The sequence below is a fragment of the Acinonyx jubatus genome, chromosome B4 (genome assembly GCF_027475565.1).
Source record: "Acinonyx jubatus isolate Ajub_Pintada_27869175 chromosome B4, VMU_Ajub_asm_v1.0, whole genome shotgun sequence".
NCBI classification, from domain to species: Eukaryota; Metazoa; Chordata; class Mammalia; order Carnivora; family Felidae; genus Acinonyx; species Acinonyx jubatus.
The window spans coordinates 88297292-88311000 of record NC_069387.1 but is presented as its reverse complement, the minus strand read 5'-3'; the positions used below and the strand labels follow the sequence as shown (position 1 = coordinate 88311000).

The window sequence follows — 13709 nt, the reverse complement described above, 5'->3', positions numbered from 1 at the left end:
AAAAGCATCAAAGGAATAATTTACATAAATTTTCCAGAACTGAAGGATGTAAGCTGCGTGACTCAGTCTATCAAGGCCAGGCACAATGGGTGAAAACAGACCCACACCAAGCAAAATAAGAAGGAATGTGATCATTTCAGAACACCAAGAACAAAGAGAAGATTCCACAAGCTTTCGGGGGGGGGGGGGGGGGGAGTCCAGTACAAAGGATAAGGAATCAGAAAGGCTCCAGACTTCTGAAGAATGGGAGAAGTCAACAGAGGAAGTATGAAATTGTCAAAGGAAGGGTCTAAAAAAGACATCTTCATTCCTGCACAATTTCCAAACTTCTACCTCACAGGTACCCTTGCTCGAGGGGATACAGGCAATGATATAAAAAGAATAATCAGGAAAGAAGAAAACGTGGGATATGGGAAACAAAAGATCCAACACAGGAGAGAGGCATAGAGAGGGAAGGGAAACCCCAAGGTAACAGCTCTGCACCAGACTGAGCACAATCAGTCCAGATTGTAGCAGTGTGGCTCAAGTGACAGTTGTATTGATGGCAGTCAATGCAAGATGCTTCCTGCTACTGGACCATCTTTCTAACTCAAGGACAGAACGCCTGGGAGAGCAGGTCCACATTTTCATCTGGACTTGTTTATCTCACAATGTGCTGAGGAAGTGGTCACCCTCTCCTCCCCTCCATGCCCACAAAAGTGTTGTGTTTTGACCTACTTCTGGAAGCAAGAGCAAGTCATGGAAAGCTTTGAATCAAAAATAAAAAGCAGGCCATTCCCCCAACTTAGCTGATCACGCAGCAAATAGCCTAAACCTCAGCTCTGACAGATGCCACAAGCCTCATTTATCACCTTGCTCCCTGACTCCCCCAGAAGGGGGTCCTGTGCATTCTCAGGGGTACCCAACACCAGACTATGACCCAGAGCCTGGTTTATCTCTTGGGAGCCTTTATCTAACAGAGGCAAACAGTAATTACCCTTTCTGTGTACAACTAGGCTTGGGCTTGCTACTCAGTTTCTCAAAACTATACATTATTTAGGAATTTACATAGCAGGGAGAAAAACTACAAAGAAAAGTAAGAGAATGTGAGGAAGAGAGGAAATTTCAATCAGGGAAGAGCACTCAGGGTTTTCTAATGTTCTAGTAACTGTTACTCAATTCTGGTAAGTAGATATCCACATACATAGAACTTTATTTTTTTAAATATATTTCTAATATACATATTTGTTAAAATACTGTTCTTTATGATGATACATTCTATAATAAAACATATTTTAAGTGGTAACTGAATTCCTCTTTAAATCAGTAGAACTGTTTTACTATCTTGAAACACCAAAGGAACCCAAAAAATAGTCTTTAAAATTTTGTGTCCATAAATGTGACAAGGTATGGGAAATGGGCAAATCCTATAAATTTACCAAAGCTGATACAAGAAGAAATAGAAAATATAAATAATCCTATAATTATTTTTTTAAGTTGAATCCATAATTTAAAACCTTCCTACAAAGAAAGCTTCAGGCCCAAATATTTTACCAGTGAATTCTATCAAAAATGAAAGAAATAATTCCAGTCCTACACAATTTCTTGCAAATAATGGAAAAAGTGAGCACACTCTATAGCTTCTTTTAGGAGTCTCCCAAAACCTGACAAGAGCATTATAAGGAAAATCATAAGCTTGTCACTCATGAACATAGCCATAAAAATCATCAATAAAATATTATGGAAAACAAAGCCAGAAATATATGTATATACAAATACATACATCTCGTGACCTAATTAGGATACTTCCAGGAATGCAAAGTTGTTTTAACTTTCAACATATTATCTCAATACAGCAATAAAGTCGTATGATAAAGTTCAACATCTTAGCAAATTAGATAAGAGAATTTCCTTAATTTGATAAAGGACTTCTATAGAAAACATTCAGCAAGCATTGTACTTAATGGGGAAATGATGGTGGGAAAAAACTTTCCCTCTGAGATTGCATCTGAAAAAAATTTCACCCCATTATCACTAGTTCTATTCAATATTATCACGGAGGTCTTAACCAGTGCACAAGAACAAGAAATGAAAGAATGGTAAAGAAAATTGACATAAAACTGACTGTAATCACAGATGATAAAGATTATGTTCATTAAAAAAATACAAAATGGGGTACCTGAGTGGCTCATTCGGTTAAGCATCTGACTTTGGCTCAGGTCATGATCTCAAGGTTCGTGGGTTCAAGCTCCATGTCAGGCTCTGTGCTGACAGCTCAGAGCCTGAAGCCTGCTTCAGATTCTGTATCTCCCTCTCTCTCTGCCTCTCCTCCACTCACACTCTACCTATCGCTCTCAAAAATAAATAAACATTAAAAAAATTTTTTTAACACAAAATAATTTATCAGAATGCCTTGTTGGCTCAGTCAGTGGAGCTTGCAACACTTTATCTTGGGGTTATAAGTTCAAGCCCCACACTGGGTGTAGAGATTACTTAAAAAAATAAAATCTTAAAAAAATTAAAATAAATAAAAATTAAAAAGAATGTACAGATAATTAGAATCAACAAAAAAAGTAAGATTGCTAGATATAAGGTCAATATGCAGAAAACAACCATATTTCTATGTACTAGAAACAAACAGAAAATTAATTTTCTAAAAGATACCAATTTAAAATAGCATCAAGAAACCTTAATGACCTATGAATAAATCTAATAAAAGACTGGTAACACCAGGACCAATTGTTGGCTACTCCAAATCTGCCCTAACCTGTTTTTTTATTTCCCATAGTACTTACCACTTTATCACCTTCTTACATACATAAATATTTATTGATTCTTAGTGAGCAGGTGACCCAGCTAGGTCAAGGAAAGTGAATTATGGAACTTTCTGGAACTGTGGAAAGAACTTTGTGCTTTCAGGTAAGGTTGATTAATTGGAGTTGCCATAGTGGCCCTTTTGGTGTTATTTGGTGCAGAGGAAAGCACTGCTAAGGGATGAAATCATATTCTTAATATGATTACATACTCTTAATATTGGGGGGGTGCGGGTTTTTTTTGTTGATGGTTTGTTGTTGTTGTTGTTTTGAGAGAAAGAGAGAGAGAAAGAGACAGAGTGTGAGCTGGGAAGGGCAGAGAGAGAAGGAGACACAGAATCTGAAGTAGGCTTTAGGCTCTGAGCTGTCTGAACTGTGAGATTGTGACCTGAGCCGAAGTTGTATACTTAACCAACTGAGCCAACCAGGTGACCCTTAAAGATACTATATATAGGCAGCTGTATCTGATTTAGTTACATCTGAAGCCACATCCTTGGAATTTTAATTATGTGAGCCAATCAATTTCCCTTTTCACTTAAATCAGCTTGTGTTTCTGTACTTATGACTGAAAGGTTTTTCACTATTACAATGTTGTAACAAAACAAAATGATGGACTGAAAAACAGTGCATTAATTGTTCAAAATTATATTTATGGATAATTTATGCCAGCTTATGATGTTACACGAAAAAGGTAAATCCATAATAATGGAAAGTTTGACAATTTTGGATACAAAAATGTTATGTTGTACGCTGACTTTGGAAAAACTTTGCATAAAAAAACACATGAATAAATATTCAAAACTATGAAAAAATGTCTTTCGAAATTGATTTTTCCTCTTTTCATACTTTTGTATTTTCCGAAGTTTCCATGAGGAGTGGGTTATATTTTTAACACATATTTTATTACATTTATTACTTTTATTGTACCAATAACACATTCTACAGTAAAACCTTGGATTGCGAGTAACTTGTTCGGCAAGTGTTCTGCAAGACGAGCAAACATTTCTAATTTTTACTTGATAAATGTGCCATGTCTTGCAATACGAGTAGTACATGGCACCTAATGTCACATGATCACAGCCGAGCCAATGGTTCTCCCTTTCTTTCTCTCTCTCTCTCTCTTTCTGTCTCTGCAGGATTGTGGGTGATTGTCAATGCAACAGCACGTTTCCACAAAAACCTCAAAAGGAGGCAAAAGCAAGCATCATTGGATAGGTTCCTTGTTAAAGTTGCACAAAAAGAAAAAGATTCCATTGAGCCAATAGACAGCAGTGATTCCGTTAGTGATAGTGAAAGTCGTCCTACAGAATAACCCTCCTCTCTCGTCTCCCTCACATCAGCCACAAAGGTTTTCAAAGGTCAGTGCAGGTTAATTTATTTTTCTTTGTATTTTGTATTTTATTCATTGTTTTGTATTATATTACAGCATTGTAATCATTTTTATATGAATATTTTGGGGTTCTAGAACGAATCATCTGAGTTTCCCTTATTTCTTATGGGGAAATTCACTTTGATATACAAGTGCTTTGGATTACAAGCATGTTTACAGAATGAATTATGCTCACAAACCAAGGTTTGACTGTATTTATTTTATTGAGATATAATCCACACACCATAAAATTCACCCTTTTAAACTCTACAATTTAGTGATGCTTAGTATATTCACAAAATTGTGTAACCATCACCACCATCTAATTGAACATTTTTGTCACCCTAATAAGAAACGTATACCATGAACAGTCATTCTTCATTCTCCCTACCCTAGCCCCTGGCAACCACGAATTGACTTTCCATTATTATGGATTTACCTCTTCTGGACATTTCAAATAGAAACATACAATATGTGGACTTTTGTGTCTTGCCTCTTTCTCTTAGCATAATGTTTTCAAGGGTCATCCATGTGTAACATGAATCAGTGCTTCATTCCTCTTTATGGCTGAATACTATTCCATTGTATGGATATACACTTTTGTTAACCCATTCACCCACTGATAGACATTTGAGTTGTTTCCACTTTTGGGCTATTATGAATAGTGCTTCTACCAACATGAACGTCCTCATTTTTGTGGGGACATACGTCTTCAATTCTCTTGGGTAAATACCTAGGAGGGGAATGGCGGGTTGAGTGCATTTACTTTTATAATCTGTTCTAAAAACACAGAGAATTGTTTCTTAGCAGAAAATGTTGAAGGTCGGTGCCACCAACCTGAAGCCACACAAATTCCTCCTCCTGCCACAGAGAAGGCTACTTTAGAGAAGATAACCATAGAAAAAAAAAAGAGTAAGGACCACTACCATTCACTATTTGGCAAGTGTGTCTGCCAGGTATTTATGACAGACAGCAAGATTTAGTCACAGTATTAAAGATGCCAGACACATTGATCAAATGAGGCAGTAAGCTGTTTAAAATTCCTGTACTTATTGACAAGGCTAAAATAAAGACAATACTTTCATGAATGTTCACATTTTTTCCACCTTCTCTCTTACCACAGTTTTCCAATGACAGATAGATTTTATTACTTGCTTATACTACCATTTCACAAATTCAGCCAGCATAACTTAAAAATTTACTACACCGATGCAGAAAATTATAAAATTAGGAAATGCTGATAGTTAAGATAGCCTCCTTTCTGCCTTCAGGAAAAATAATCAAGTCACATAATAAGCAAACCACTTAACTTTAACATCAGAAAAACAACAACAACAAAAAAACAACAGGTGAACTCGTGGCCAAATATTCATCTAATTATCCCATTGTCTTAAAGCCTTGAGGGTGATTTTCCTGCACGCCTGCATGCACGTAACGAATAGTGACACCACTACCATTCTTATTATTAATTTTACTATTAATATTAAATTGGTTATACCAAGGGTGCCTGGGTGGCTCAGTCGATTAAGCGTCAGACTTCAGTTCAGGTCATTATCTCACAGCTCATAAGTTCAAGCCCTGCATCTGACTCTGTGAGGACAGTTCAGAGCCTGGAGCCTACTTTGGATTCTGTGTCTCCCACTCTCTCTGTCCCTTATCTGCTTATGCTCTGTCTCTCAAAAATAAATAGACATTAAAAAAATTTTTAATAAAATAAAAAAAATAAATTGGTTATACCATGGTTATCCTTAGACAAATGGTTAAATACGGGGGAACATATGCTCTTCTACAAGGCAAATATTGATCCTGCTCTTAATCCCATCCTGTTTGAAAATAAAGCAACCTCAGTCACCTGGGTGACTCAGCCAGTTAAGCGTCCAACTTTGGCTCAGGTCATGATCTCATGGCTCATGGGTTGGAACCCCATGTTGGGCTCTGTCCTGACAGCTCGGAGCCTGGAGCCTGCTTTGGATTCTGTGTCTCCCTCTCTCTCTCTGCCCATCCCCCACTCGCACTCTGCCTCTCTCCCTCTCTCTCTTTCTCTCTCAAAAATAAATGTTAAAAAAAATTTTTTTTTAACGTTTATTCATTTTTGAGAGACAGAGAGAGACAGAGTATGAGTGGGGAAGGGGCAGAGAAAGAGGGAGACACAGAATCTGAAGCAGGCTCCAGGCTCTGAGCTGTCAGCACAGAGTCCAATGCGGGGCTCGAACTCATGAACTGCGAGATCATGACCTGAGCCGAAGTTGGACACTCAACCAACTGAGCCACCCAGGCGCCCCCCAAATTTTTTTTAAATAAAGCAACCTTGGGGCTCCTGGGTGGCTCAGTCAGTTAAGCACCCTACTTCAGCTCAGGTCGTGATCTCATCACTCGTGAGTTCGAGCCCCGCTTCGGGCTCTGTGCTGACAGCTCAGAGCCTGGAGCCTGCTTCGATTCTGTGCCTCTGTCTCTCTCTGTCCCTCTCCTGCTCACACTCTCTCTTTCTCTCAAAAATAAACGCTAAAAAATTTTTTAATAAAAAATAAAAAATGAAATAAAATAAAGCAACCTCTTTGACATCGGCCATAGTCACCTCTCACTAAATATGTCTCCAGAGGCAAGGGAAACAAAAGCAAAAAATGAATTATGGGACTTCATCAAGATAAAAAGCTTCTGTACAGCAAGAAACAATCAACAAAACTAAAAGGCAACCTTCAAAATGGGAGAAGATATCTGCAAATGACATATCAGATAAAGGGCTAGTATCCAAAATCTACAAAGGACTTATCAAACTCAACACCCAAATAACAAACAATCTGGCTAAGAAATGGGTAGAACACATGAATAGACGCTTCTCCAAAGAAGACATCCAGATGGCTAACAGACACATGAAAAGATGCTCAACATCACTCATCATCAGAGAAATACAAATCAAAACCACAATGAGATAGCACCTCATACCTGTCAGAATGGCTAAAATGAACAATGCAGGAAACAACAGAAGTCGGCAAAGATGTGGAGAAGAGGAACCCTCTTACACTGCTCATGGGAATGCAGACTCGTGCACTCTGTAAAACAGTATGGAAGTTCCTCAAAAGGTTAAAAATAGAGCTACCCTATGATCTGGCATTTACATTACTAGATGTTTCCCCAAAGAATATAAAAATACTGATTTGAAGGGACACACAGTCCCTGATATTTATAGTAATATTATCAACAATAGCCTAACTATGAAAAGAGCCCAAATGTCCATCAACTGATAAATACAGAAGATGTGGTATATACACATATACATATGTATATGTATACATATATATATATGTATATATGTGTATATATATACATATATATGTGATAGAATATTACTCAGCCATCAAAAAGAATGAAATCTTGCCATTTGCAATGATGTGGATGTAATTAGAGTCTATTACACTAAGCAAAATAAATCAGTCAGAGAAAGACAAATACCATATGATTTCACTCATATGTGGAATTTAAGAAGCAAAACATAGAGGGAGAAAAAAAAGAAAAAGGCAAGCCATAACACAGACTCTTAACTATAGAGAACTGAGGGCTGCTGAAAGGGAGGTGGGCAGGGGGATGGGCTAACTGGGTGATAGGTCCTAAAGTGGGTACTTGTTATGATGAGCACTGGATGTTATATGTAAGTGATGAATTGCTAAATTCTATTCTTGAAACTAATATTACACTATATGTTAACTAACTGGAATTTAAATAAAAACTTGAAACAAACAAACTAAATAAATAAGTAATAAAGGGATTCTACTGTAAGGCTTGGTGTAAGAAACCATAAAATCCAAGCAGTTATAGCATATGTGTTTGAAATAAACACAACCTAGTCATTTTGGTTCATAATCCACACTTACTTATAAAATCATATCCTCTTTGGTGTATCAATAGGAAATGACCCATTTTAAAAAAGGTTAAAAAGTTTTATATTATAACGTTATGAAAGGGAGAACATCACTTATGGAAAGAATTATAAGGACTGAATCCACATATAGTAGGGAAAATGAGGGTTATCTGGACTTCTGTATATTAAATACAAAAAAGTCAACATACATGTTGTATTTGAATGCATCACTGCCAATCACTGCTAAAATGAAAGCTCAGTTATTCATTACAAAACAGTGAGATCTAAATTCTTTAGAACTCTTAAGCATCTGGGTGGCTCAGTCGGCACCCCTGATCCACTGTCATTTCTTAATTCAACAAAAAACATTGTCCCATTTAGTAGAGTCTTATTACCAAGGTGATAATGTAACGCCCAAGGTTAAGAGGCATTAATCCCATACTCTATGAAATACGAAACAGTGGTTGGATTTAAAGAGACAAACTCTAAAATACATAGGCTGCATTCAAATTCACAATTGAATTAGGTTCTCGTGAACACGTTTTTCTAAAAAGACACAAATGCCTGTCCCTTTATCAGTCAAGTAAATTCAAACTCTAAATGATTATCAGGCCCTGGTAATTATCAACCCGTGATCCTATGCCAGCCAGACATTCCCCTCTGTCTCCTAACACTGGTTCCATCCCCCCCTTATACTTTTTCCCACATCCAAACCCTATGCATTTACCACTTCGTGCTTTTAACGCCTGGTACAACAGTAATAATGGTAGATGAAAACACAGTTGAAAAGAGAAAAATCAAGGTATTTCAAAATAAAGGGAAAATAACAGAATTTCTACTAGACACTTGTGAATCAATCAGAATCCATGGAAAAATATCAAATACTTATAACACAGGCCAACTTTTTGTAGATAGATACACATATAAAATATACACACATGTGTATGTATATCTATATCCGTATCGTCCTTCTCTAGCTGTTTCAGACAAGTGCCTAGCTCTGGAGAAAACCCTATTCAAAATCAGTCAATTCAATTACATCCTGCTCCTTGTATGGACCATTATATCATTATGATAATTACGTAACATTCTGTTCAATTTACATTAGGTTGAAACCTTCTTTAGTAGACAGCAAGAATAACAACTTGGGGATAACAAACAGTGACATAATAAAACAGGAGGAGGAAAACATGGTATTTACTTTTTATAATAAACATAAGAATGAAGTTTAAGCCATTAATTTTATTATCTGAAACTAATCAAACCCTGAAAACTGTCTTATGAAAACAAACACATCTTAATTTGGAATTAAAAAAAAAAAAAACTCTAAAAGGTATCACTTCATATATAAAATGTGGTGGGACAAAGAAACAAAATAAAGCAACTTTCACATGCACCCAAAAACCTGTCACAGGCATTTGATCGAAACATCACTGGTGCCTAAATTTGCCATACCTGAATATACTGTTCTGCCGTGCTGCATGTTAATAAAGAATACAAAACAAAAATAGGGAAATGTTAGCAGAATAAAACATAAAACTATTGCATGGAGAATTAAAAGATTAATTCACAAGGTTTTACATCCCGTAGCTAACAAGGATCAATGATTTAACATGTTTAAATCAGTTAATTAACCACACAGCTCTTAGCTGTGAATGGATGACCTATGAGACAGATTTAACTTATTAAAGTATTTTGTCTTTTTTAAATTTCAAAGCAAGTGTAAGTTCCTGTTATAAAAGGTTCCTTTTTTAAAGCCGATGTTTGATTCACTTATTAGAGTGACACAGAGAAGAAGAGAACAAAGGCCTTTTAGGCTGTGTCTATTTGATGCAGTTCTAAAAATATTTTAGTCATTATTTAGCATCAGGTAAAAATAACCATTGTCAAAATGAAGTACGGCTTCAAATCTAGAATAATAAAATGAAGTTTGTAACATCAGACACGTACTATACATTTTTACAAAACAAAAAACAAAAACAAAACAAAAAATCCCAGGAAACTGAGTTGTTCATAGCTCTCAGTTTCGATGATAGAAGCTTCCATTTAAAACTTTGCCATATATTCAAAAACACAACGACTATTGGCTCAGCTCCACTAAGATTCCAGACGCATGTGGCCAAAGGGATAACCCCCACTCCAGCACTTACTCCGCTTCTGGGACACAGCCTGCAGGCATGCAGTCACGATATCGCAGTTTCGCTGTACTTTATGCAGAAGCCTATCTTTTCGCTTCAGCTGCCGAAGTAGCTTTGCAGATTGTACGCCAATTCTATACTTTAGCTCTTGAAGGATTGTCTTCAGTTCATTAGTGTCTGTCAAAGAAAAAGAAAAATAAGAAAATAAATACCCTGAGAAGAATACAAATTCCCATGTAACACTTACCAATCATAGGACGAATATCTAGAACATCCATTTAAACCAAGTAATTCTGGCTTCTCACCCAGGATTACATGCACATGTTCAGCTGAGATATTCTGATCAAATAAATCACTCAAACATTTCCTGCCCTGGCCGTGAGATAATTACTGTAAGATAAGTTTTATCTTTGAGGCTACTTGCAACATGTAAGCAAAGACTCTTGTCACATTTAGCTCAGGTTGCAGATTTACCTTTCATTGCCTGAAAATTGGCATGTATATTTTGTATCGTTAAAGTGCTCAGACGGTAAGCTTACAAGAAAAGAATCCTTTTGAATCTGTTATATCAATGGTAAATCTAACAGCTGATAACACTTTTTTTAAATAAATGTTTATTCATTTTTGAGAGAGAATGTGTGAGTGGGGGGAGGGGAGGGACAGAGAGAGAGAAGGGGACAGAGGATCTAAAGTGGGCTCCAAGCCGACAGCAGCGACAATTCGAGTTTCAAACTCACGAACCTTGAGATCATGACCTGAGCTGAAGCTGGACACTCAACCAACTGAGTCACCCAGGCACCCTTGATAACAAATATTTTCGTTTGGTTTTGTTTTAAAATTTATTCATTTGTTTTGGGCGAGAGAGAGACAGCATGAGCTGGGGAAGGGCAGAGAGAGGGAGGGAGACAGAGAATCCCAAGCAGCTCTGCACTGCCAGCATGGAGCCGGAGGTGGGACTCAAACTCACAAAACTGAGATCACGCCTGGGGCTGAAACCAAAAGTGGGACGCTTAACCAACTGAGCCACTCAGACGTCCCCTGATAACAAATGTTTTTAAAAGCACTCACCTTTGTAACTGATCCGTTAAAAGTAAATAATATAACCACATTTTCTAATGTAGATGAATATAGCAATATTCGTTTGGTTTTAAATATATAGTCTTCCAATAGCTTGATTATTAGGTACAATATTTCACTTTAGAAACTCAGTAGTTTTTCAAATATGATAGAAGATACATTTCCTTTACACAGATAAATTAAGGATAATTCTACATTCATAAAATTAATATTCCCAACAGCTGTTTTTCCACAAATGAAAAAAGACTTGGGAATCGGAACTATCAGCAATCTTTATATGAATAATCATTACAATTTGGGAGTTTCGTTTGTCACACTTGGTATTATCATTAGTCACTGGAGTGTGATCTGCCAGTCAGGCAAGAAGCTTCCATGCAACTCGGAATTGGCTAGGCCTTCATTAGAGATCCTGTGTGGGATTTGGGTCTATTCATTTTTAAAGGGACTTTGAGAAACTAGAGAGGATCAAAAGAGAACAAAAGAAGTATTCAAAAGCTAAAAAAAAAAAAAAAAAAAAAAAACCCAGAGGTCAAAGAAAAAGAACTTTGGGGGTCTGTATAACAGAAGTACAAGGTGGACCTTTAACAGCAATCATGTTTAGCCACATCCTGGAAAATGTATTAGACCATAAAAAGAACTCCCTTTGGACCAACCAACCATCTTTGTGATCTTAGGCAAGGTAGTACTCCCAGGCTCAAATTATGTTTAGCATACAAGACTATTTTGAGAAACAAATGTGAACAGTCTTTATAAACATCAATATAAATAGCACTAAAATAAGAATAAGGGGTTACTCTGAAGAAGAGAACAAAGGCCATTTCTCTTACCTTGAGTTCAAACTTGGTGGCACATACGGAAAAGTAAGAACACATTTAGGTTAAATGATAACAGTCGTGTTCTAAGAAAAATTAAATATGGAAACAAGCTAAAAGAGGAGACCAGGGGGCTCTTCGTCCCTAGATCCCTTCCACAGAGCAAAGAGCCTTTCTTTGAATGTTTAAAATTTTTCCTTCCAGAAACAGAAAGGGTAGGAATATCATTATCTTGCATTTACATTATAGTTGTTTTTTTTTTTACATTATAGTTTCCTTCCAACAAAGAGTCATTTTCAGTGACTCTTAAGGTATCCACAGCTCTGTGATGCTCTGAACTAAGTGTATTATCCAACATGGGAAAAATCTTCAGAGTTTAGAAATGTCTTCTACAGCAGTATCTGCTGATAAAGCATCCTGAAGACAGGAATAATAAGGTCTCCTTTATCTTTGCATGCCCCACAACATCAGCCACTTTTGCTGTTAAATAAATAAGTGTTAAATAAATGAGGAAAAGACCGACTGACAAGCAGCGGACAATTTCCTCTCTAAGAAATTCCAGTGTGTATGTTGATAAAAATAGTATCTAAACTTTGTTGAGCATTTTACACACATTAACTTACATAATTATCACCACAGTCCTCTCTGGGAGGTAGGTGTTATTATTATCCATATTTGTAAGTGAGGAAAATAAGACACAGAAAGGTTAAATAGCTTGCCCAAGGTCACACAGCGAGTAATGAACAGTGGCAGGATATCGATTCAAGCACTCTGACTCCAAAGTTCACCTCCTTTATGAAAATACCAAGAAGGGAGCCAAGATTTCCTGAGAAACCATTCTGATGCTTCACATAAATAAAGGACCCACACACGCCAAATCCCTAAATAGGTGCTAAAGCAAAAATCCTAATAGAGTGAAGAGGTTATCTACAAAGCATTATGATAGGAGGGACATTTTTTGATCTCGAAACAAAATCAAGTAATCTAATAAGCTGTAAAATTATTTATGCAGACAGCTGTTTGCACGTGCTTCCACCTGTTTATTCTTAATATTCAAATGATACTCATCAATAAAGGGGGTGCGTGTGGGTGCGTATAAGATTATAATATGGCACTTTTGTTCATCTTAACAGAGTCGATTCAAAGGAAAGAAAAGGTTAGCAGGCAACTATGCAATAAGGCTGAGACCTGGGAAAAACAGACTCTTGGAGATCTTGTGAATTAGTAGAGTGGTCACTGGTTTGAAATCCACAGGCAAAGCTCTTTAAACTTTAGCTTGCCAAATTTCCTCTTCCACGAGGAAATTGCCAACCCCCCAAATTTGCTCAGTAATGAAAAGTGAAGGGCCTTGTAAAAGACAGAAAGGCAAATCATAATTCTTCAGAGTTGATTTTGTTGGATTCGGAAAGACCTATTGCCCCCATGGAACTCCTGGCATAAACACTCCGAGAACAGCCAAAAAAACTGTGTAAAATTAAATGGCACTACTCCAGGCAAAGTCCCAGGCAGGGGGAGGAAGGCAGAAGCCATTTGTAACAATCAGCTGAGAAAAAAACCTTTGCTAGGAAGCCAAAGGAGGAAGTTGAAAGCTGTTTACACAGATTCGAGAAAGCAGACAGATTTATTCCTTTTCTGTTATTTATTTATTTTTCCCCCCCTGGCACC

The 13709-nt window shown here is 36.9% G+C and overlaps 1 protein-coding gene across 3 annotated transcripts in view; it reads right to left on the bottom strand.

Moving 5' to 3' along the window:
* The window catches only part of TBC1D30 (TBC1 domain family member 30), an 84110-nt gene that overhangs the window by 68616 nt on the left and 1785 nt on the right, over positions 1-13709 (bottom strand). For all 3 annotated transcript variants that reach the window (XM_027071324.2, XM_027071325.2, XM_053226458.1), the window contains exon 2: positions 10168-10332. In XM_027071324.2, the coding sequence (XP_026927125.2) occupies positions 10168-10332 (165 nt within the window). The remainder of the gene's footprint in view (positions 1-10167; positions 10333-13709) is intronic.